Source organism: Seriola dumerili, unplaced genomic scaffold (assembly GCF_002260705.1).
Source record: "Seriola dumerili isolate Sdu_G_001 unplaced genomic scaffold, Sdu_1.0 BDQW01000018.1, whole genome shotgun sequence".
NCBI lineage: Eukaryota > Metazoa > Chordata > Actinopteri > Carangiformes > Carangidae > Seriola > Seriola dumerili.
Genome location: NW_019174273.1, coordinates 2,736,595 through 2,760,733, shown reverse-complemented (window position 1 = coordinate 2,760,733; position 24,139 = coordinate 2,736,595). Strand labels below are relative to the sequence as shown.

Here is a 24,139-nt window from a genome sequence, read left to right as displayed (position 1 = left end):
CATTCAGAGTTAAAAGTGAGGTGGACTGTACAGACAGGAGTGTTAAATGTGAGTCGGCCGGTTAAAGCTCCAAACTTTGGTTTGACAGACACTGGGCAGTGCATTCAGTGAGGGAAGTAATATCATAATTTTTATTATGAGTATGAAACAGTTTGATAATCAGATTTGAACTGAGCCAAATTCACACATGAGAATTTATGCAAATGTACCATCCCTGACTTTGCATAAAATGCCCCGTTAAGTTGTTTTTTGACCTTTACGCATAAAAAAAACATTTTGTAGAGTATCGGACTGTCCATGGTAACATTTGTCCGATAGAAGCCAAGTTAAACCAGAACAAAAAATTGGGAAGGTTATGTGAAAGACAAGACAAAGTCTTATATTAAGATTTACTATGTTTGAGACAGTAAGTGAAAAATGATGAGATAAGATTTACTAAGTCAGAAATAAGAGAAACAAAGGTGATAGTACGGAAGAGGATTACTTTTATTTATATATATATATATATAATTATGACTTTAACCTCAAAATTCTGTCTTTAATGTCAGAATTCTGAGAAAATTTCACATGTAGCCCTAATCCTCTTTTGTACGATGTCATGTTTGACTGTGAGATTTATTAGATATTAAGTCACAATCTAGACTTAATCAGTCAAAATTATGAGTTACTATCTCAAAATTAAGTAATTATGAGATTGAAATTTTGAAGTATTAAGTCAAAAGAATGAAATTTGTTTTTTCTTTTTTCCATGTTACAGGCCTGCGTGTGGTTGTATGGTTTGTTCAATGTGGCAGTTCAAGGCGTGCTTACATTCATAGTGCAGGGTGGAATGTCACTGAAGACAGCAGCAACACGTGTCTCAATATACGAAAGAGAAAAGATTCACTGCAAGCTTATTTCAAACTCTCATGCTTTTCTCTGTGATTCTAGTCAGAGTGTGCAACGTGAATAACAAGCCAATAACAATGAAAAGAAAATTGATTCTTCTTAATGAGCAACAGCGAATATGCTGAGGAGACATATTTATGCCATCTTATATATTAATGTATGTCTAAAGTCCTTTTCTGGACTTAAAAATGGCTGTTTGGAAATCATGTGACCTGACTGTGTTGTTGACACCAGCGGTTGTAGTTGAGCTTGGTGAAAAATTTCTGTTCTGATCTGGGTCTGTGTTGCAGCAGGGGTGGATCTAGAGGTAGGCATGTGGGGTAGCAGCTGCCAGCTCACTGCTATAGCCCCTCCCACCCCTCCGCTTTTAGCCTCTAAAGCTATAATTGTAAAATAATGAATTTCCAGTCAACTGTCCAAAGCACTGAAACAGGCAAGGCATATGGAGAAAATCCATAACTGATAATCAAAGAACAACCATTTTCTTAACATTAGCCAAATGCTACAGTGCTGAGCTGATGCATTCATCCCCTTCACTTCCTGCCATGCTAATGTATTTAATTTTTTTTCCTTTTTTGTAATTTTAGTATCTATAAAATGTGACACATTGCATTGTGGGGCTGTTAGCAGAAAGTAGTGTACATGCTACTTTTTTTTTTTTAATTCCACTGTCTGAATTTTGAGAAGAGAAGCAGACAAGTCGTATGTTATTTCATGTTGGGACCCCCACCCACCCACCCACCACCCCTCCCATGCCACCCTGCCAAAACCTCATAACACCCCATGTAAAATTTCGCTTTGTATATTTGGCTATGCAATTTTCCATCTTGAGACTCTGGTTATTTTCAACAAACTTTAGAAAATAGACCTGGATCAAAGCTAGTTTCAAACCATAAGATACATGTACAAATACAAACACATGTTGAATGTTATTTAATTTGGTACCACTTCACAAGAAGACGGCCCTTATAACGGATTTATGAATGGTTTATAATTAGGTTATTAATTAGGTTAACACTTTATAAATCATAAATAAACAATTAAATCCTTTATAAAGATTGTCTTATTGTAAAGTGGTACCACTTGATCTTGCCAAATAGTGAGCCTGCCCCAATGTGTGAAAACTGTTATAACTTGTTTATAATTGGTTATTTATGTTTTATAAAGAATTAAAAACTGTATTAATAACCTAATTATAAACCATTTATAAATCCTTTATAAGGGTCATCTCATTGTGAAGTGGTACCTTTAATTTAATCATCAGCTGAGGAGGCTATATGTTTTTGCCAGTTGATCCAGATCTGGTATAAAAATCACTCCCCACATAAAGTTAGTTACATTCAAATCACAACATGTCACTGCCACATCATTAGAAAATCACTTTTTTCTTGTAGATGAAAATACTGTAACAACGATACCAAAGCTTCTGTTTGGACTCCAAAATCAACTGTGGGAAAAGTTCACTGGACAAACTTTACCAAAAGATACCTCAGGCAGGTAACTGCCTCAAAGCACCATCTACAAGAGTGCAGTTCCTACAACGAGCCAACAGAGGACGCTGTACTACAAGTGCATCACTGAAGCTCACAGTTCTGGACAGGCCTTATGATCCTTCAAGGTCCATCAAGACGAGAGTAAAAGGCTGAATCCACTCGGCTTCTGCAGTGAAGGCAGTGGTTGCTTCTGGTGATTTGTACATTTGTACACGGTATCAAAGAGGAAGTGAAAAAAAAAAAAAAAGGACATCCTGGTCTCTGATTTGGTCAAATCCTGGCAGTTAACAATCCCAGTCCCGAAGGCAGCGTGGGTCATTATCCGTCACATCACACAGGTGAAAGCATGTGTTACTAAGTAGGCGCGAGATACATGCAGGTGCAACAAGAGAAGGCCAGAGTGCAGCCTTATGCTTCAAATGTCTTAGAAAATATAATTAATTAAACAAACTTTAAATCCAGATGTCGAAGCCTTCCAGTTGTTATTCACCACTGGGGAGGTGGGTTCATTCCAGTCCGAAGGTACTGGTCTCCTCCACAGCGGTCAGCATCTTCTCATACAGCATTGAAAAGGAAGGGTACGGCGGCAGGTCCAGCCGGTTGAAACAGGTGTGAGCTCTGTAGACGGACACAGGAAGTGATCAGTGACATCAGCGACATGTCATTTCCTGTTTCCTGTAATCTGGATATATGCTTGTATACAGTGATCACCACTGTGTAGTACTTACATTTACTGTTTGGCATGTAATAAAGTAACTTTTGAGTTTTAATACATGAGTGTTACAGACTATTGTTTTTGCTAACGATGACGGCATGAAATTGTGACCAAAATCAAACCGTGATGAGATGGTGAGTTAACCTGGGCAGTGAGGTGACCTTCCCCCACTTCTCCACACAGAATCTGCGAGGTCCGTTGCTGCCACGCAGAGAAGCGAAGCCCTCATAAGGAATACTGGACGTCCCCGTCACAAACTGGTGACGCAGAGAGGAAGAGACGAAGAGGAAGACAGGAGGTAAAAGAGACGTCACCTTCAAAAAGTTATAACCTTCTGTCTCTCTCTCTTTCTCACAAACACACACACACACACACACACACACACACACACACACACACAAAACACACACGCCTACCTGCAGAAGCCGCAGTCTCTGTTCATTGTTGAACCTCTCCACTGCCACCCAGAACCACCGGATAACTATATGGTTGTCGTGGTAACCTAAGCACAACAAACCATGTCATGTAACTATGGCAACATAGACAAAAACATGGAAAACAGATGTTAAAGATGAGGCAAATAATCCCAAACTTCCAAACAAGATAACTTCAAACAAGCATTTATTTTTCCACCACTTCAACATTTCTGTCTTTCTTTATTCCTTTATTTTCTTATGTATTTTTTTATAGTTTTGATTTAACATGAAGGAAAAAAAAAAAAGAATGGAAAAATGGGAAGAACAGCACTAGGAGATGAGGGAGGAAGTGCACAGTAGCTGGGATGTCTGACGTATTTGTGTTTCCTGTTTGAGTCACAACCAGTCCCTTAGGGTGATTCCCAACCAGAGCCTCTCCCAACTCCTCAGGAGGAGGCATTGTGGGTAAACACCCAGTACACAGCCTCCAAAAGCAGTTACAGGTCTTCAATGCATATGTGAAACAAGTTGTATGAAGCCTTTTTGTGTCTCCAGAGGGAGATGTGTGAAGTCTGATAAATTTCCTCAAGTGATGAGCCCTTTGAGCCAGTAACATGACACACCTAAACCTCTGACCAAGGAGGTGCATTGTTTGTAATGAGGGCACCAGGTTTTTGACACTGAACACATGCAATAACAGAGGTGACATCTCTGGGTGTGCTGCATCAGTTTGATCACCTAAGTATTATATTATATATTTATTTATATATTATTTATTGTATAAAATAAATTGACTCCATTCATCCTTCTTTTCTTCCATACCTCCTCTGTACTCTGTGTTGTTCCTCCAGTCTGATAAGTCGATCTCAGCAGTGCCGGCGATCACTAGCTCCAGCTCCCTGGCATCAAACACTGACACCAGCCTGGCATCCACCACCTGGGTAACACGCACACACACACACACACACACACACACACACAAGAAAAACAAACAAATTAATAATAATAGTAGTGAAAACATATTGAAACAACATTTTTCCTTAAGTAAAAATAAAAGCCACAAAATATTAAAATTAAATCAAATAAATAGAAATAAATAAATTAAATTAAATCAAATTAAAAATTTAAAAATATATATACATAGATATAAATTTAAAAAAATAAAAATAATAATAGAGGATGAGCAAGTAATTGTGATACATGCCACATATGGAAGTTACATCACACTAAAGCTGTACCTCATAGAAGCCTCTGACCAGGCTCTCAGTCTGCTGCACCACTCCTCTCTCTATTCTCCACTTCACCATCCGCTCTATATATTCCTTCTTGTTCTTCTCTGACACAGGAATGTTGGCTCCACCGGGCTTCAGCTCTCTCTCTGTTATCTATGGGAACACACACACACACACACACACACACACACACAAAATGTAAATACAGGCTGGTGCAAATCTTTATATGGTTTCAGCTGAACAAACTTATCAAGAAATACCCTACAGACTCAACACAAATATTTATAAACTGCTGTACTGTAAATACAGAAGGCAAATATTATAATCCATCAAATCCATCATCCACAAAATTTTATATCAAAACGTGTGTATCATTTGGGAATGGTGTGCTATGACTTTTCTTCACGATTTGAGTAATGGCGAAAAATGGTGAAAAATGTCCCATGAATGGAGACGTTGTGAAAAAACGACTAAACCGATCCCTCTTTGGAGCCACAGTGGTTCGTCATACTTCAGTGTAGAAACATGGTTGAAAGTTTAAACGGGTCACAAGACTTCCGACTTTTTTTTTTGGGTTAAATCAGTATTTTGATAACCGTCATGGTTTTCACAAAATCGCTGTTTAAGTTTTGTGTCATTTTTAGACCGTTTCAGATTTTGTAATGGGCGTGTGTTAAACGGAATGTTCAGAGCTAGAGTGGATGACATCACACACACTCTGCTATCAATGAAAATTTTCTTTAAAAAAATCTGACAAACTCTTTTAAATCCCACAATTTCCGAGCTTCATAGATCATTTATATATATATAAATGTAGAGAATTATTTTGTCCTCTATCACCCAGTGTTGTTCTCATTGTGATATCTGTTGAGGTTTTTATAGAAATCCCCCCTTAGTGCAGAGAGGGCTGTCAAAAGCTCCCATAGACGCCCATGTTAAACTGAGCTCTGGAGTTCTTACCAAGAACAGACTTGAGGGGAGTTTTTAAACTGCAGTAAAACATCATCTCTAATCTGTAGGTATACATAAAAGATATCAATGTCTTTATTCAAGTGTCGGGACGCTGGTAGTGAAAAGGGCTTTTGAATAGGACTTGTAGTTTTCCCTCTGTGATCCAATTTTCAAACACAAGTTTCATCTTAAAAGCTGTTGTCTGCCTAGGGAGACAGAGGGGATTATGTGTGCGTATCGCCCTCCTCCCCCTGGTGGCCACAGTCACCATAGCAACCGGTGTCTCAGCAGGTGCAACTGATGCAGGATCTGGGCAGAAATGGACAATTGATTGATTGACTAATTAGACGCATTAACTCTTATCCTTTTTACTCTCACCCGTGAGAGCAATTATAAGGCAAATCAACACTGTGGCTGTGTCTAAATGCTAAATGCTAAATGCTAATGCATTTTGGTAATACACTCAGAGTCTGACCTGTCCGAAGACTTCCTCATTGACAGTGAAGGTGAGGTCCAGCATGTCTTCGATGTCGTTGTCCTTCGTCCACTGAAGGGACTGGTGAAACTCCTCATCCAGATACTCCAGATCACTCAGGTCACATGGACTACAAGTGGAAAACTTGAGTGTAAATACTTGCATGTAGGTTTATTTGTGTGTGTGAATGTGTCAAACAGCTAGTCAGATTTTGTACACACTAGCTGAGGAAAATATATGCCCAAGTACGTACATGCGCAGCAGGCCTTTATAGAAAGGTCTGGTGAAGAAGGCATCCAGCAGGTATTGATGGATCAGAGCCAGACCCAGAATACGACCACTGAACCGAAACCTGAAACACACATTAACAACACATAAAAGCTAATTAGGATGATATATGATTATATACAGTACACAGGCTTCAACAGTGTGACTCATGTGTGTATGTTCAGTAAATCTCACCATTCGTGGTGATTGTCTACAAAGGCGGACATGGGGCTGATCTGAACGGTGTACGTGTCGTTGGCAGAGTATTCGAACAGACCATAATAAGGGTTGAACAGCTCCCTGGATACCAAGAAAAAGAACTCTCTGGAAGGCCCGCTGTAGTCCAACCTGCAACACACACACACATCTTTTGTTGACGATACAGAATAGGTCTAAAGACATGTGAGTAATGCTAGTTTTTCAGTGTGTTAGGAAGTTGATGTGTAAAGATCATTCATTAAAAGCGGGGAGTGTATTGCTGTTTGAATTATTGTTTTGATTAAAAACAAGGTTTAAAACATCAAGATATGCCATATTAGCCATATACTCACCCCTCCTCCCCAACAAAGCTGACATAGAGCTTGCTGCGCTGCAGGTCTTTACGGGAGTAACACATGATCTGGTTGAAGGCGTCTTCCAGCAGATGGTCACGCCGGATGATCAACCTTAGGACACACACATAATCAAGCAGACGGACGAACGTACACACACGTAAGTACAAGGAAACAGAAGAGAAAGGTTGCTCTCTTCAGACAAATACACTGCATTTACTTTAATTTGCCCGGTCCTTGGCCGTAACCTTTAGTTTCAAGTTTCCTGTAGAAGTTGCGGAGTTTGGCTTCAAAGTCTCTCTTGTAGGGAGCTGGAGCTCTGGCGTTAGCTCTCTGAGTACCTACAGAGAGACGAACAGAACAGGAAGTGTGTTAGTAACCGGAGATGGTCTGTTACTTTGTAATTAGGTGTAGCAGTTTATTTGTTCTCTTGTTCCAACTTTCCCTGCTTCATGTCTTTCTAGTTAAATGAGAATTAACCATCTTTCCCTGAATGATGGTGACTCTTCCACGTAGACGATCATTGGTTCAGTTCTCCTCCTGTGACCCAGTGACAGTCAGAGGCTTATTGTTTTCAGGTTGTCCGTCCGTTCCTATGTATGTACGAACGTACATCCCGTTCTCGTGGACGCGATACCTCAGTAACGGCTTGAACGAACTTCTTCAAATTTGGCATAAATATTCACTTGGACTCAGGGATTGAACTGATTAGATTTTGGGAGTCAAATGTCAAAGGTCAGCGTGACCTCGCAAAAAACTTTTTAAGGCATTACTCAAGACTTCACAGCAATTATGACAAAATTTCACACAAATGTTTAATATTTTTACTGTGTAATTGGACAGATTGTAATAGTTCAGGTTTATTACAGTCAGTTTTTGATAACAGCTCTCTGCACCTCCACCACTGTGTGTCTTATTGAACCTAAGGTAGAAGTGCAACACCTGTGAGTCTGTATGAGAAACTTGTCTTCAGCAGGACGGATGCCAACACAGGATTTTTATGAAATAAAGACGACAAACTGAGTGTAGGTGCTTGTCTCTCCTACCAGGTGAGTTCTGTGGGGACGAGACAGGGGATCCCCGAGGTGACTGACAGTAGCTGGGGTGAAGTAAGGCATGAGGAGGCACATAAGACATGACTTCATCTTCAAACAGACTGCAGAGGAGAGAGAGGGAGAAATAAATTGAATAAAGTGAATGAATTGAATAGAGTATCTTAGGCTGAAAGAAAGGAAGGAGTGAAGGAAATACATTAAGGAAGGAAAGTGATACACAACCAATTCAATAAGACAAATATGCTATTGGAGGGAGGAAGGAAGGAAGGAAGGAAGGAGGGAACAAACGAAAGAAGGAAGGCGGGAATAAAGAACGGAAGGAAGGGATAAAGGAAGGAAGGGATGAACGAAGGAAGGGTGTCTCACCTTAGCAGCATGACAAGGTCAGCATCTCCTGACAGCCTGGCCAATCCCGACACTCCATCTGTTCGGATCAGTTGCACCTTCTCCCTGTTGTCATAGCAACGTTCAGCTGAGCATGATGTCGGCGACTGTATCCTACAGTTATCAGTTCTCCACATAGAAACCAGTGTGTGTACCTGAGTGAATGGTTGCGGCTGATGTCGGGCTGTCTCTCCTGCAAAATCTCAAAGATGTTGGGTTGTCGAAGAAACGCCACAATCTTGTCGTTGTAAGCTGGAAGACGAGCGAACACAAACTTAGTGGTCACTTCTGATCATCTCTGAGCGGGTGTGTGTGTCCTCACTGCAATGCATTCTGGATGTTCTTCAAGCTTGATTTGTGCACTTCCTCTGATATTGCGTGTGTGTGTGTGTGTGTTTACTGACCCACTGGCACAATGTCTTGGCACTGCCCCCTATTGGCAGAGGTGAAGGTGCTGGAAGGCCGAGGCACGACAGGTGGGCCGGCGTGACGGGTGTCTTCACCCACCTACGGAGACAGGGCGACGTGACTGTGTATTGTAGCTACTAAACAGCTGATTTAACTGTGGACAGTTAAATAACAAGTTACATTTACTCTCATTACTGTCACAAAGTTGCTTGTACTATTTGGTGTATTTTCACCACCCGTCTTAAATGTCTTAAGTGTCTTAAATCAAACACACATACCATGTTGTCTGAAAAAATGCTAGGTCTGGCTAAATGCTAAATGCTAAAATACTAACAGTGACAGAACTAGCAGAGAATCTGGATTTAGAGGCCTAGAATGATGTTCAAACAGGTGTGTGTACACCAGGGCTATTCAATTACAAATTCAATTGGGCCAGATTTTAAAACCGAGACCTTAACCTGGGCCGGACATTTTCAGCGGTCAATAAGCAGGAGGTAATGACAAATTTCAAACCGACACAAATAAATATAATGAAATAAGTGATGTTTATTCATCATTTCCCCTTTAAATTTTTGTATAACGCAGCCACATCAAAAAGTGCATAAAATACATTTCAAGAACTGTAATCGAACTGAGGTAGAAGCAATCCTTTTTCACTTCTGAAATATAAGAATAAACATTTTTTGTCTTATGTAACTCATTAAAAGAAAAAGTGCACATTAATGGTGATAACGTTGTTATCTCTTCTGAAATAAAATAAACATATCTGACACAGAAACATCAAAAAGTGCATTAGAAGTTCATGGAGTTCATGTTATACATCTGCTTTATTCTGTTGTTACTTAATATAAAGCAGCAGCTGTTTGATTTATGTAGCTTAATATTGTCTCTGTTATCTTAATATTGTCTTATAATTTTGTGTGTGTGTTTCTTACCAGTCGTCGTGGGCTGACCTCCCCGGCACTGTGGCTGCGTTGGCGGGTCAGGTGTTGGCGATGAGCCAGGACGCTCGGGGGTCGAGAGCTCTGCAGAGGCAGCCGGGGGTCGATGAAGGTGGTGGCACGGCAGTTATGGTCCACAAAGAAAGGCTGCGCGCGCACACACACACACACACACACACACACACACACACACACACACACACACACACACATACCATAACCATATAAACTCACATAAAACATAAAAAATCATCTTAGTTTCTCATATTTAAATATTTTCATTTCAAAAAATCTTAGTTTCTTTCTTTTGATAGCTCCTTATTTTCCTCTTCTCCTGTGTTTTATTTGAAGTGTTGATCCATAACAAGATATATTTGTGGTTTTAACCAAAAACCTCAATGTAGTTTTACATCCACATTCACTCCTCTCAGTAACAAGAGGTCGGTGAGAGGAGGCTCCGAGCCTCTCTTCTTATTGGCTGACTGTTTTCTGAGTGATCCAATAAAAATACAGCAGATGTCAGGTAAACACTCAGAGAAACCAAATCCTGCAAAGTTGGATGTTGGCTCCAGGTGGGCCGGGCTTGAGGCGTTGACTGTTTTGTTGTGACATCACAAAGTTCCAGAAGTCCTGACAGCTGGTTTTAAGGCTCAGTTTCTGAATACAGGCTGTGTGCATTTCTCTGTGGACTGAGGCTTTGATACTTTCACAGTATTAATATAGAACCTAGACCTGATCTATAATCAAACAACATGGACATCTACCTTTAGACTATATGGACTTTAAAAACGGACATACACACATCATCAAGTTATATTTTGAGATTTTGAAAGATCTTTTTTAATATAAGTTAAATAACAGGAAACAAATGTTGAATGCTGAGCGTATGTGAGACACTGTGATTGGTGCGGGTGTTGCCCTACCTTGCCGGTGTGGTCATGCTTCATCTCCCAGCCTCTGGGAAGCTCCAGCTGTTTGTTGGCGAACATGTTGAGGAAGGCCACCAGGTCCCTGTTGTGCTGGTAGCGCTCGAAGTGGTGAGCATCCCGACGAACCTTACTGATCATATGCTTCAGACATGTGTTGGTGGTGAACATACGGTAGGCACTCTGAGAGACAGATGATGAGGGAGATGAGAAGGAGAAAGTTTTTTAGAGAGAATAAAACAGAGGAGAAGGAAAGACAGACTTTGGCTGGTGCTAAGGCATTAAAATTTAAATTTAAATTATAATAAATGAAAATAAGAATAAAAATAAATAGAAATAAAAGAAAGGAGGAGGAAGTAAAAAAAAACAATTGTCCATACAGGGTTGGAATGCAGCACAGTGAAGAAGTCAGGGCTGGTGAGGAACTTGGCGCTGGGAGACTGAAGCAGCAGAGTGAGGCGAGACCTGGAACTGGACTGAGCCACACTGTTGTCCCTACGCAGCTTTGCAACACACACACACACACACACACACACACACGCATGCACGCAGGCAATATCAGAGGAAGTGCACAAATCAAGCTTGGAGAACATCCAGAATGCATTGTAGTGAGAGGATTACCTGGTATGGAGGGGTGCATGTCAGTCTCGTCTGCCAGCAGCTCATTGGCTGGCTGCTCCTCTGGTCTGTTGTCATTGGTTATCGTCCTGCGTATACTCTGATACCTGCAGAGGTGCGTGCATGTATGTATTAATAACTACAGTGACGATTGAAATTATAAAATCATTATCTGCGTGTGTGTGTGTGTGTGTGTGTGTGTGTGTGTGTGTGTGTGTGTGACCTGCGGTTCAGCTGCTCCATCTGCTGAATGGAGTTGGACCTCTGCAGGGTCTGCGGGGCGGGGGGAGCGGTGGGACGCTGCCACGTCGTGGTTCTATTGACGTGGTCCACATAGAAGATGCGGCCGTGGCTGTCGATACGAGCTTCCCAGTCTGGTTCACACACACACAGTCACAAACGTAAGAACACATACGTTACTTTCTTACATCTGTTGGCTAATAAATAGTTGAGTGAGCGCTCTCGTTGATGACACATGACGAATATCTGCTGAGTAGAAAGCCATCACACAGAAACAAAGGATGACTGCAGTTGTCAATTAAATAATCTCTATGGGAAATTGACCTTTACTTTTCAACTATGATATGAACAACACTGGAAATATTGACTCACTGTGCAAAAGGTTTAGGCACAAAAAGTTAAGCAAAAACTAAACAAATACAGTATCTACACAACTACACAATCATAATAAATACCAAATATATAGGCTACAATCATAAATACCAAAATAAAGTAACAAGAATAGAAAGAAAATAGTCTCTCTTTCTCTCTCTCTCTCCATACATATATGTATATCTATATATATATATATATATATAATGTAATATCATATATTATAAAAATACTACTAGTATACACACACACACACATATACATATATATGATATATTATGCACACTTTCAAACAAGACACACACATTGGGTGGTGTGCAAGATTAGTCTATTAGTTAAATATTATTATTATTATTATTATTATTATTATCATTGTGTGTGAAACTACAGGTCTGTGTTCACAGTGTTATGAATGAACTGTGGTTTATTCGGCAGCTTTTCCTGGTGCGACTGATTTGACTAATTGCATTAGTACTGTACAGAGATAGAAGCGCGCTGTTTGATAGATTAATGCGCTCCAGTGGGGAGACCTGTGGTCAAACTACCCCCCCCCGCCCCCATCCTCACCATCTCCCACCACCTCTGAGAGTGAGAGAGGAGACCTCAGCTGCAGAAGCCTGCACAAACCTGAACGGACGCCTACTCCAACCCACACGTTAATGAGCAAGTGAACGGCCATGCCCCCCCCCCGACAAGATGCTCATGTTTCCCGTGTCTAAATCCGCCACTGAATCAGACGCCTACCTTTCACTGCTGCATAATTGATAAGAATCTAAACACCTAAAGTGTCTTAAACTTTTGCACAATACTCTACGTTGCCAAAGACCCTGTTCCTTATTATATTGTATTGCTATGGCAACCAAAAAAAAGTTGCACAAATGTCCTTTCACCTGCTTTCAATGACATTACAGTCTATTATAAATTATTAATTACATTTTTATTATGCTACTCTCTCTCACACACTCACACACACACATACACACACACACACACACTCACTGGGTGGCAGTGGCTCGTCCACTCTCTGGTAACGACTGATGTCATGGCGGACAGATGGCAGGGAGCGAACAGACTGGTGGCCGTTCACCTGAGCTGTGGTACCTGCACGCACGCACGCACACACACACACACACACACACACACACACACACACACACATGCACGCACACACACGCAATTTGTGTGTGAAGTTTGATTCATGCAGGTAAATAAATAAATAAGCATCTCCATCTCAGCCGTGGCCACCACAGATCTTAGTTTGGCGATGTTCCTCAGCGCGTAAGATGGTGGACATGATTACCAAGTGACAGACACTGGTCGAAAATGACACCTCCAGCACTCAACAGCCCCATGTGTTGCTTTGATAGTTACATTCTCCGGAGCAATTATAAGAGCTTCTGTCTTATTAGCGTTTAGCTGAAGGCAGTGATCAGTAATCTAAACATTCATTTAAAACTGGTGTCAACGTCATCAGTTTCTTAGTTTTCAAAGAATGTCTTCGTTAGTTAGCTGCACACGAGGTAAGAATGTGTGACAATGTGTCAGTGTTGCTGCATAATAAATAAATAAATGAATAAATATATAAATGAATGAATAAATATATAAATTAATTAATTAATTGATTAATTTAAAAAAATCAAATAAATAAATAAATAGGGCCCTTGAAATAAAAAAAATAAACAATAACAACGTGAATGATGGAGCTACAAGCTCACCTGTCTCTCTCTCCCCCACTGTCCCACTCTGACTCTCTCTGGCCCTGCACACTTCCTGGTTCTGGGTCACGCCCGCGGAGGACTGCACGGACCTCCTCCTTCTCCACACCTCCCCTCCCTCCTCTTCCTGCTCCTCCTGCCTGTCCCAGCCACTGGCCTGAGCTCCTGGAATTAACAAGAAGACGTCAGGTGACAGTTCTGGAGGTCACCTGAGCACCGCCCTGACCGCCATAATATATATATATATATATATATATACACACATATTGTACGGTTTTAAATTTTCCTTGGTCCTTATCTCCTGGCTCATTAATAAGATAATTTTCCACCTACCAGCTGCAGAAGCTCCTTCTCCTTGTTCAGCTTTGTTGCTGCTAGTAGGACCAGCTGCTGCTATTGGCCCGTTCGCCTCGCTGCTCGATGACTCCGCCCCCTCCTCCTCTGCCTTTGGAGCCACTTCTTTTTCTGCCTCCACCTCCTGAGGAGAGGAGAGGAGAGAAAACGAGAGGAGGAGAGGAGAGAGGAGAGGAAACAATGAGAGGAGGGAGAAGAGACGACAAGGAGAGGAGAGGAGACAAGAAGAGGAGGAAAGAGGAGGTCTTTCTTGAAGTTTCTCACCTGGATGAGTGACAGTAGACCAAGTTGAGGACTGCAGGGCAGGTCCTGGTTTACAGCTGTCCTGCTGCTCTGCTCCTGACAACTACAGTCCCTCACAGACGCCCCTGGGTCAGAGACCGCAGCCACCTCAGCCCCTGACGCCTGAGAGGAGCAGGAGGCTGTGGAGGTTTCTCCAGCTTCTGCTCCAGCTCCAGCCTCAGCCCCCCCACACTCTGCTATAGGCTGAGCAGCAGAGGATGGACCTGCCTCTACTGTAGCTCCAGACCCAGACCCAGACTCAGACCCGGACCCAGACCCAGACCCAGCCCCAGCCCCAGCCCCAGCCCCAGTTCCAGCCTCAACCCCAGCTGCAGCCCCAGTAGCTGCAGCTCCAGCAGCTGCAGCTCCAGCAGTCCCAGCTGCAGCCCCAGCTGCAGCCCCAGCCCCAGCTGCAGCCCCAGCCATAGCCCCAGCTGCAGCCCCAGCCGTAGCCCCAGCTGCAGCCCCAGCCGTAGCCCCAGCTGTAGCCCCAGCCGTAGCCCCAGCTGCAGCCCCAGCTCCGTTTGAGGCCTCATTCCCCTGCTCAGATTCAGATATAGCTGACCTCCTTGATGAGGACAAGTCTGTGCTCTGCTGTGATTGGTCCCTGTGTGTCTCCTCATCCTCATCTGAGTCTATGTGCAGCATGGCATTGAGCCGTGTGTCCGTTGGAAAGCTAGACCGGAGTTTGGGAGAAGGCCCCGCCAGATGTGGGTCCCCAGGGCTCCTGGGAGCCTCAATAGCATCCAGGTAGTCATTGAGTGACACCTGCCGGTGGGTGTGGCCTCCCAGAGCCACAGGAAGCAGATTGTCCTCTCCCATCCGCCCGGGCTCCCGCCACACACTGTCATCCACATAGTAACAAGTACCGTTGACGACCAGGGAGCCCTCGTCAGAGCCCGTGGGAGAAGGTCCACATGTGACGCGTGAGGACGAGGACGGGTGAGGGAGGTCTTCATCGTCAGAAGGACTGCCGGGGTCGCCGTTCACTGCGCTGCCCAAGATGGTTCCCACTGCATCAGGGGAGGCTTCTGACAGAGCAGAGAACAGAGGGATGAAAGAAGATAGAGAATGTGGATGAGAGAAAGAATCTACATTCACGCTCTGTTACTCTGTTAATCAATTACAGAGCTTTTGATGTTTGGGGTAAAAGAGGGGTCACCACAATAAGAGATCTATTTATTCATAATACTTTAATATCTTCAGCTAATTCTAATATTTAACATTCCCCGCTCTTTTTTGCAACCCCTTCACTTATTTTACATCACAACCGCCCAGCTCTCTTTCAGACTCCGTTTTGAAAATGAATCCATGTTCCAAAGGGTCCACTGGGATCATTTGCTCCTCATACCTCACATAATTTGGAACCCTTGAAATTGCGAAAGAATCAGAGAGTCAGCTCTATATGTGTCCTCACTGGGTGTTTGTAATATTCCTAAAAATTATGTGTTTTTTCTCTCAAATATTTACATTTTCAATTCTCACAATATTACAACTCTTTTCTTGAAATATTACGACTTTATTCTCAAAATTTCAGATTTTTTCTTTTTCCTCAATGCCCTAAAACTCTGTTGTATCTTCTGCTGTTGCATTTTAGTTATTTTCTCTTCAATATTTAAGTTTTTTAAATAAGTGTGTTGGTCTGGCTGCGTGGAGCTGTCCAAGGTGCTGAAAGAGGGATTTCATTCTGGCATGTTAATTAGCATTTAAGTCGTCTCATCTCCTTGTCTTGACCTAAAATCTGAATCACTAGTCACTAGTGTTCTCTTTTTTAATTAAAGGGTGTGCTTCTCATTTACATCACCCCTCAAAAGTACAATGTAGACACATTCAAACATATACACACCCTCATGTCCATTGGAGGTGATGTCCACTCTGAACAGAAGCTGCCCGCTCACATGGTCAGTAGGAAGACGACGACACAGACTGTAGCTGACTGGCTGATCACTGTATGTGGTAAATCCCAAATGCAAAAATGCAAATTAATTATTTAAAAATCATACAATGTGATTTTCTGGATTTTTGTTTTAGATTCCGTCTCTCACAGTTGAAGAGTACCTATGATAAAAATTACAGACCTCTACATGCTTTGTAAGTGGGAAAACCTGCAAAATCGGCAGTGTATCAAATACTTGTTCTACCCACTGTATGTAAGAGGAAAATCAATGACGTCTGCCGCAACCTTTCAAAATAAAGGTTGAGGCTGTCTGAGGCAGCAGGTTTGCTTACATCTAGTTTTATTAAAGCTCCATGAACCTAAATGAAGGAGAATGACTCAACTGAAATCTTTCAACATCAGACACATTTACAGTTTACAGAAGAGGGTCAGAGCTACATGTGAATGTGAATCTGAAAATTCAGACTTTTTTCTCAGAATTCTGAGATTATTCTGATCAGAATTAAAAAAAAAAAAAAATTCTCTTGAAGCCTTAATGTAAATAAAATTCATAATTCTCAGAAATCCAGAAATTCAGAAATCTCATTAAAGTCCGATTAAAGTTTGAGTTTACAGTTAGAATTCTGACTTTTTCTGACTGAATTCTCACTTTAAACTCAGAATTCTCACTTTAAACGATTCTTTACAAAATTAATGTTTTCACATGTGGCCCTAATCCTCTTCCGTAACAGTTAGAGCGAGTGCCATTTATTCAAAAGAGAGGAATATTTTTAAAAGTTTGACATTCACATGCAGTTAGTTTGTGAATTCAGTTTTTGCTTTCCCCAACATCTGACACCATGACCTGTCAACCTATGGGAAACACTACACACACCATACATCATGTTGTAGATCAATATCAAATCAATGCCTGAACAATGAGCTGATTGGGAAACACTGATTGGTATTGAATGAACTGTTGAGTCACTATGGTTACGTGCTAAAGGTCAAACGTCTGTCCATGCTCCTCAGACGTTTCCTCTTTTTGTCTGAGGGCTTGTTAAAAACAATGAAACAAACACAATTTATGAGTGTGTGTGTATGGACTCACTCATCTGTCGGCCCCTCCAGAAGTCTCTGCACAGGGATGATCAGTTGACCCAGAAACCGCTTGATGATTGGTCGGCTCTTGGCGAACTTATCTTTTACTTCAATCTCCAACACGTCGGTCAACAGAGCCACAAAGGTGTACTTCTATCAGAGGAAAAATGGTAAAATTACATTTTTACCTGTAGTATTACATTACCTGGAAATTTGGTATATTAAACTATTTATTTACATTAATGTGTGTGTGTTGTAATCTGAGTTTCTCTGATCTTTGTTGTTAAGTAGCCTGTGTATGTTAGTGCATGTGAGTCCCTAAAGTTGAACCGTTGGTTCCCCCCACATTTATAAACACACAGGCCCCGCCCACAGTTGAGATGGCACAGTGCAGTACGCAGCGTTCAGGTGAAAGTGACCTTCCAGAAAAGAAGAAACCACGTTTTCATCTAAAAAGGCATCAGACAAAAAAAAAAAAGACCAGAGCACAGGCGGACTGACCATGAAGACTACCGGCTCAAATCCTGGTTGGCTGGTGGCCCATCAAAACATCCCAAAGGTTTTTAAAAACTCTTCATCAGCTCCATCGCTGTCTTTACTGGCTCCATCAATGTCATTTGTGCGGCTAGTCCCAATGGATCAGTCCATTCATTAGTGATGGCTACAGTAGACATGATAACGTTAGCTAACTTGTTGTTACCCTTATTTTGAATGTTTTCGGCAAATGTTGCTATCGCTAGCTGGCTATCTGTCAGCATTGCTGCAATGATAGCGTGATTAGCGTAATGGTTGTGGCTGGATTGTTGTCTATCAGACAATCCTGTGTAACTTGCGTCTCTTGTTAAAGGAACATTTGGATTTTTTTTCTTCATATATCAGATTTTTCTACTCTCTGTTATTTGAATTGGAGTGATTCGGTGTTATATTTCCTGAAGAAAGAGAAGACACAAGGAAATCCAAAACACTGTGATCCTTCTCAGGTGTGTATGGTGTGTGTGCTTCAGTAGGCGAGTGTGTTTGTGCTGACCTCCCCGTGCCACACAGGGTTGATGGTGTTAGCTATGATGGAGGATCGTCTCTCCTGGCCGTGGTGGGTGAACTTGGGAAGTCCACTCCTCTTCCCAGGCTTGATGGACATCTTCAGGTAGGGGTCTGGGTTGAAGAACATGCCCTTCTTCAGGCCCACTGCCCGGATGTCTGGAGAGGAAAGCACACATTTATATTCATAAATATATGGACTATCACTACATGACAGTTTAACTGAGTCGGTCCTCTCACCTGATAGGGTGAAGCTAACAAGTTTCCGGCAGTGCTCAGCCCCTGATTGGTCGTCCACTTGGCCTTCACTGCCCACCTGATGGGAAAACAACCAATAGGAGAGCAGCAAGAGTGAATTACTTATATTCCCATTTTTAGAATGAACTGATTCACACCTAAAAGCACTTTAAAAAAGTGTGACACAAATTTTTATTCAGTTAGAAGTGACTTCCTGATCTGAAATGCTGGGAGCCAATCAGATGGCAGGATTAAGGATTAGAGAAAATGTGATACACAGATAAACTGGGGAAGAAGTTAGAAAGAGAAAAGACTAATAAACAAACACACACACACATATACACACACACACATACCGGCACTCCAGGGTTCTTGACAGTGATACAAGGTGTTGTTGCTCTTAACGCCCCACTCACACCATGATAGTATTTAAAGCAGATCTTCGTCTCAGCTGTGGAGAGAACACACACATATGATCATCACTGTGACATCATAAGGGGTTATTCTCCTCATGATGAGTAAGTCCACTCACGCTCCATGAAGTAGGGTCCCGGCTCCAGTCTCCACACAATCTGTCCTCTCTGGGTGCCGTTCACTCCGCGGTTCTTGGAGTCCCAGACATTGGCCACACATGTCTCATCTAAGAAACACACACACATATGCAGTATATTAATACAGCTGAACTCACAATGTTTCTGTTTCTGTTGTCATGACAACGGAACAAGCTTGAAACAGTGACTGAAACGTGCCGCATTAAGACGACATGTTAACCAGCTTGCTGCTAAAATCCAGGTAGCTAGTTAAGGTAGCTAAGGTTTGTCCAAAAAGTAGCTAGAGTGAATAAAGGGTCTGAAAAGTTGGTAAATCTAGCAGCAAAGGTGCTAAGTTGGCAACACTGCTTGTTTGGTCCAAATCATTTTGAAGTAGTAACGTCAATCAGTCAGTCAACATTTGCGGTCCAGCCAAAAAGACTTTTGTAACATGTTGGATATTTGACCTCTTCAGGCCACAACCAGTTCAATGAAACCGTGTGAGAAGTTTAGAGTAGAAATGTCTCTTCAGTGGAACAGTAGACTGTAAATAAAGATGGACGTAGCCTCCATGAAGAGCGGTTTTGAAGCTCAGAGTGAGCTCCACTGTCGCCATCTTGGCAGTGTCTGACTCCCCTCCTCCTCCTCCCAGCTAATCAAAAAATGCACCTTTAATCTGGTTTGCATTGTATTTCAGAAACTTGCATGTTTTCTTAATGTAAAGTCTTTATCTTAATAAATTCTACTTAATCCTACTAAACTTAAGTAGATAGATAAAAGTGTAAAAACTACAATCCTACACAAAGTGTAGAGGTACAAAGTAACATACCTCGTTATTTTCCACCACTGCAGATACTCGGTTTGTATTGTTTTGGGGATTTGACATGAGAGGTTAAAGGAGCGTGTTGCACTGACAAACCATGATGCAGGTGAGCGGTACCTTAGGGGAACTCTTATGACCCGAGGGTCATAAAGCTCATCCCTGTCTGTACGTCCTGTGTAAAGGATGAGAAATGGCCCGTGTCCTAATGGATCAATTCTGATGTCTGTCAGCCACACAGAGCGCCACATAAACACAAAGTCCTTGCCCTCTGTCACTCCAACTCACCATCAATAAACCCTGAGCCTTTGTCAGTGACAGCCATTCCCCATACACACATACACACACACCTGACACCTGATAACCCTCTAATCATCCATAATCAAGCAGAGAAGAACCTGTATGCACACACAGGCCAGACAACAGCATGAAGTTATGGAGCTAAGGCGGCTCCACGAGGAGCATGGCCATTAGCCAGACTGGAGACAGTGCTCACCTCTGGGGAGACCCCACCACCCCCCACCCCATCTGGATCAGCGCTGCTGAGGAGCTGCAGAGAGGTCGGAGGGATGGAGAGATCACCTTTCACCATCTCTCACTCCTTCTCTTTCACACACAGAATCGCTCACCTGTGGTTTGAGATGACCTTAGCTATTGTGAAATGGTGTGTAATTCACACCTGGGCCTGAGAAGTACAGGGCATCACCCAGCCCAGCAGACACAGACTGCTATCAGAGACAGCCTTTAATCAACAGAGTAATATGATGTTCTTATGATCCACATTGAACCTGATCCTGTCTTAGTCGTGCTGGGAGCATCAGATTCCACATCTGTATTAAGAAGAGCACAAAGGCAACTTCTTTTCTATGCTCTGAAAACAGCCAACAAATTGATTTTGACGTCCTGGAACAAAGAGGTTCACACCTTTAAGCTGTTACACCCTCCATCTTGTAAAAATAAGGTTTGCTCTGAGCAGCAAAGAGTCCAATTGAATAGGATCTGGCTGCCTCTCGTCTGTTAACCTAAGAAACAACCAATAGTGGACATTCCTTGTGTAAATGATTGTTCATTACTACTTTTCAGCTTGTGTTTTTACCCAGAGTTTATGGGCTCAAAAGTAATTGGACACATGCACATGAAGTCATATTTAATGTTTTGTTGGCCCAGCATCCAACCTTGCAGGATTTGGTTTCTCTGAGTGTTTTACCTGAAATCTGTTTTTATCTTAATTGGATCATTTAGAAAGCAGAGGAGAGGCTCAGAGCCTCCTCTCTTCTGATTGGCTCACCGACCGGCTGTTACTAGAGCTCCAGAGAGAAGCCTGAGAGAGGAGATATAAAACTACATTGAGATGGGTTGCAGTTCTTAAAACCACAAATATATCTTCTTATGGATCCACACTTAAAACACAGAAAAAGTGTTTAAAATATAAAACATGGGGCCTTTAATAATGTATTAATTACTGTTGGACAGGGCTAAGCTAGCTATTTCCCCCTGTTTCCAGTCTTATATCAAGCTAACTGGCTGCTAGCTTTAGCTTCATATTTAGCTTGTAGACATGAGAGTGGTATCAATATTCTCATTCTCATAATGTATATATACATAATATATAAACTATAGGTATAAAAAGGAGGATCCAACTGGCACTTAGAGGTAAAAAACTTCAACTTCAATTCCCCAGAAATCCTGAACACCAAGATGGTTTTTGGTTCTTAAATCCACAAATATTTCTTCTTATGGATCAACACTTCAAAATAAAACACAGGAAATTAGTAAAATATGGGACCTTTAAGATATTAAATTAGGCTAAAATTATTTCTGCTTTATCATTTTAAAATAATGGATGTGCAATGGAGGGTCCAAAGAACATATCAATAGAGGAGGGTCTTGCTGTTTTAAAAAGTGATTCCAATAACTTTCTTACAGTGTCCTGTAGCTCTTTAATGCTACTGATGCTGAGTCAGAATCACTTCTTTATGAGAATAACCTACTTCCTTTCCCTCTAACCCCCCCCCCCCACACACACACACACACAATCAATCCATTAGCCGTTTAATGTAGCAGCAAAGGGGCTGATGTAATGCTCTAACCTTGAGGAGATGAGTTACAAGTCACAACCTCTTCAACAGTGCTATCAGATTACTTTCCTAAAGCAATTTTTATATGCCAGCAGACACACAGGAGGATAGCTGTGTGGACAGACAGAGAGACAGAGGGAGTGAGAGACAGGCTGTACGCTAGAAGACCGACAAGATTCATAATGATGAGCCAGCAAGAACAGACTAAAATGGATGTCTATTCAAGAACTGGCTGCGCTGTGATGCTACAGCAGGTTTGTCGAGCTGTACTAAGTGAGTAACAAAGCATCAACCTCCAAGGCTGAAATATGTGAAGTGCCAAATTTCGCAGTTCCTCTAATGGCCACTAGAGTCTGGCTCCAACAGTGAGTCAGTCCCCATAGACTCCCATGTTAAAATGTCCAACTTTACAGCAGAAATAAACATGTTTACAGCCTGGTACAACAACAGTTTTGGTCTCTAGAGCTAATTTCTTCCTTCATGACAGCTGTTTATATAACTCACCTCTTTATATTTAATTAAGAATTAAAGTTATATATATTTGAGGGTGTGGCCTCCGAAAAGTCTCAGCTCCACACACGCCCCTCCTGTTGCCCATTTTTGGATCAGCTGGGAGTTAGGGGTGGAGTCAGGCACTGCCAAGATGACGACAGTGGAGAGGCTCACTCTGAGCTTCAAAACTGCTCTTCACAGAGGCTAAGTCCATCTTTATGTACAGACTATGGTTCCACCAAACGTACATTTCTACTCTAAACTTCTCACATGGTTTCATTTAACTGTTTTTGGTCAAATTATAAACGTCTTTTTGGCTGGACTGCAAATGTTGCTGACTGACTGACTGACTGAATGAATGACGTTGCTTTTTCTAAATGATTAATACCAAACAAGCAGTGTTGCCAATTTAGCACCTCTGCTGCTAGATTTACAAACTTTTCAGATTAGTCACTCTAGCGACTTTTTGGATAAAATATAGCTACGTCCGCTGGCACGCCTGTCTATATTTACCGCCCAGCAGCTGACGTGAATGAGCTTCTAACTTTCTCTCGAAGTGATCGTGATATATAATTGAGGTGGGTGAGCGTATGCTACCCACAAACTGGTATGCACTGAAGTCTCAGCTCCAAACACACCCCTCCTCTTTGCCCATTTTTGGATTGGCTGGGAGTTAGGGGCAGAGTCAGACACTGCCAAGATGGAGATGGCAGAGCAGCTCACTCTGAGCCTCAGAAACATGTGGGTGATGTCACGGAGTCTACATCCATCTTTATTTACAGTCTGTGGTAGTAACCTAGCATTGCACCTAAGGCTAGGAAGCATACTGTTATGTGGAATTATGGGTTAATGTGTGTTGTATCCCCTCAGTGTACAGGAGCCGATCCTGAATGCTACAACATCAGAGTTCATGCTCTTTCCTGTTTTAAAATGAGTCAGCTGTAAACATTAAAAGCTGGATACTGACTGCGATAAACAGCTGATAAAATCCACCAGCAACAGTTGCTATGGTCACAGATTTTGAGTTTGCTCACCAATGTGGTACAGGCCAATCCAGTCAGTGGCATCTACTTCCTCCTTGATGTCCCAGGAAATGACCAGGTGGCCATGACCTAGAGTCAGCTGGTGAGTAGACGCCGTGAGTGATGAGCGACTGTCTGACGTCACCAGGTCCGTGTCACTGTTGGCCCGCTGGAGGCCCAAACCCGCCGCTTCTGGCTGGACCCCTGACGACATAGAGGAGGAGGAGGAGCCAGAGGTGGAGGCCACAACTGCGCCCTGCACCGACAGGCTGCAAAGGTTGTCGGGCCCGATTGTGTATGGCCTAGTGTGCGGCGTGCGCCGACGCACCGCCAGCAGGTGCTCCCGGGCACTGCTGTTTGCCGATGATGAAGACGACGGGGAGGAGGAAGAGGAGGGGGAGGTGGTGGTGGTGGCAGCCGTCGCCATGGCTACCACAGAGGAGGCGGTGATGGAGAAGGGAGGGGGTGAAAAGCGAGGAGGGGGAGAGTAAGAGAACTGGTGGTGGTGATGGTGATGATGATGATGGTAGTGGTGGGGAGAGGAAGGGGCAGACAAGGTGGAGGGAGAGGGGGAGGATGACTGGGGCCGGGGGCGAGGGGGGAGGACAGCTGTTGCAAGGGAGGGGCGAATGTTGGAGGCCAGGTGAGTGCGTCAAAGAAAG

At 42.5% G+C, this 24,139-nt stretch overlaps 1 protein-coding gene across 1 annotated transcript; it reads right to left on the bottom strand.

The window, feature by feature from the left end:
* Positions 1-2,106: 2,106 nt before the first annotated feature.
* LOC111232329 (E3 ubiquitin-protein ligase HECW2-like) lies at positions 2,107-23,904 on the bottom strand. Its single transcript, XM_022759792.1, has 30 exons — positions 23,490-23,904; positions 19,068-19,175; positions 18,892-18,986; positions 18,539-18,614; positions 18,288-18,457; positions 17,271-17,413; positions 16,130-16,230; positions 14,608-15,314; positions 14,266-14,406; positions 13,981-14,125; positions 13,648-13,812; positions 11,544-11,694; positions 11,324-11,427; positions 11,083-11,207; positions 10,700-10,885; positions 9,771-9,923; positions 8,832-8,934; positions 8,583-8,679; positions 8,410-8,493; positions 8,035-8,144; positions 7,209-7,329; positions 6,989-7,102; positions 6,633-6,785; positions 6,424-6,522; positions 6,171-6,300; positions 4,751-4,897; positions 4,335-4,449; positions 3,513-3,598; positions 3,241-3,353; positions 2,107-2,999 (listed from the first exon to the last, which is right to left on the bottom strand). The coding sequence occupies exons 1-30, from the start codon at positions 23,902-23,904 to the stop codon at positions 2,888-2,890; spliced, it is 4,569 nt and encodes a 1,522-aa protein (XP_022615513.1). The 3' UTR covers positions 2,107-2,887.
* Positions 23,905-24,139: the final 235 nt, after the last annotated feature.

Excerpts from the sequence above, each read along its gene's own strand:
- LOC111232329 (XM_022759792.1), bottom strand. The coding sequence starts at position 23,904 with ATGGCGACGGCTGCCACCACCACCACCTCCCCCTCCTCTTCCTCCTCC. Across the intron at positions 7,330-8,034 it reads GTCCCCACAGAACTCACCTG|GTACTCAGAGAGCTAACGCC; the intron begins GTAGGAGAGACA and ends GTCTCTCTGTAG. Across the intron at positions 3,000-3,240 it reads AAGGTCACCTCACTGCCCAG|AGCTCACACCTGTTTCAACC; the intron begins GTTAACTCACCA and ends GTCCGTCTACAG.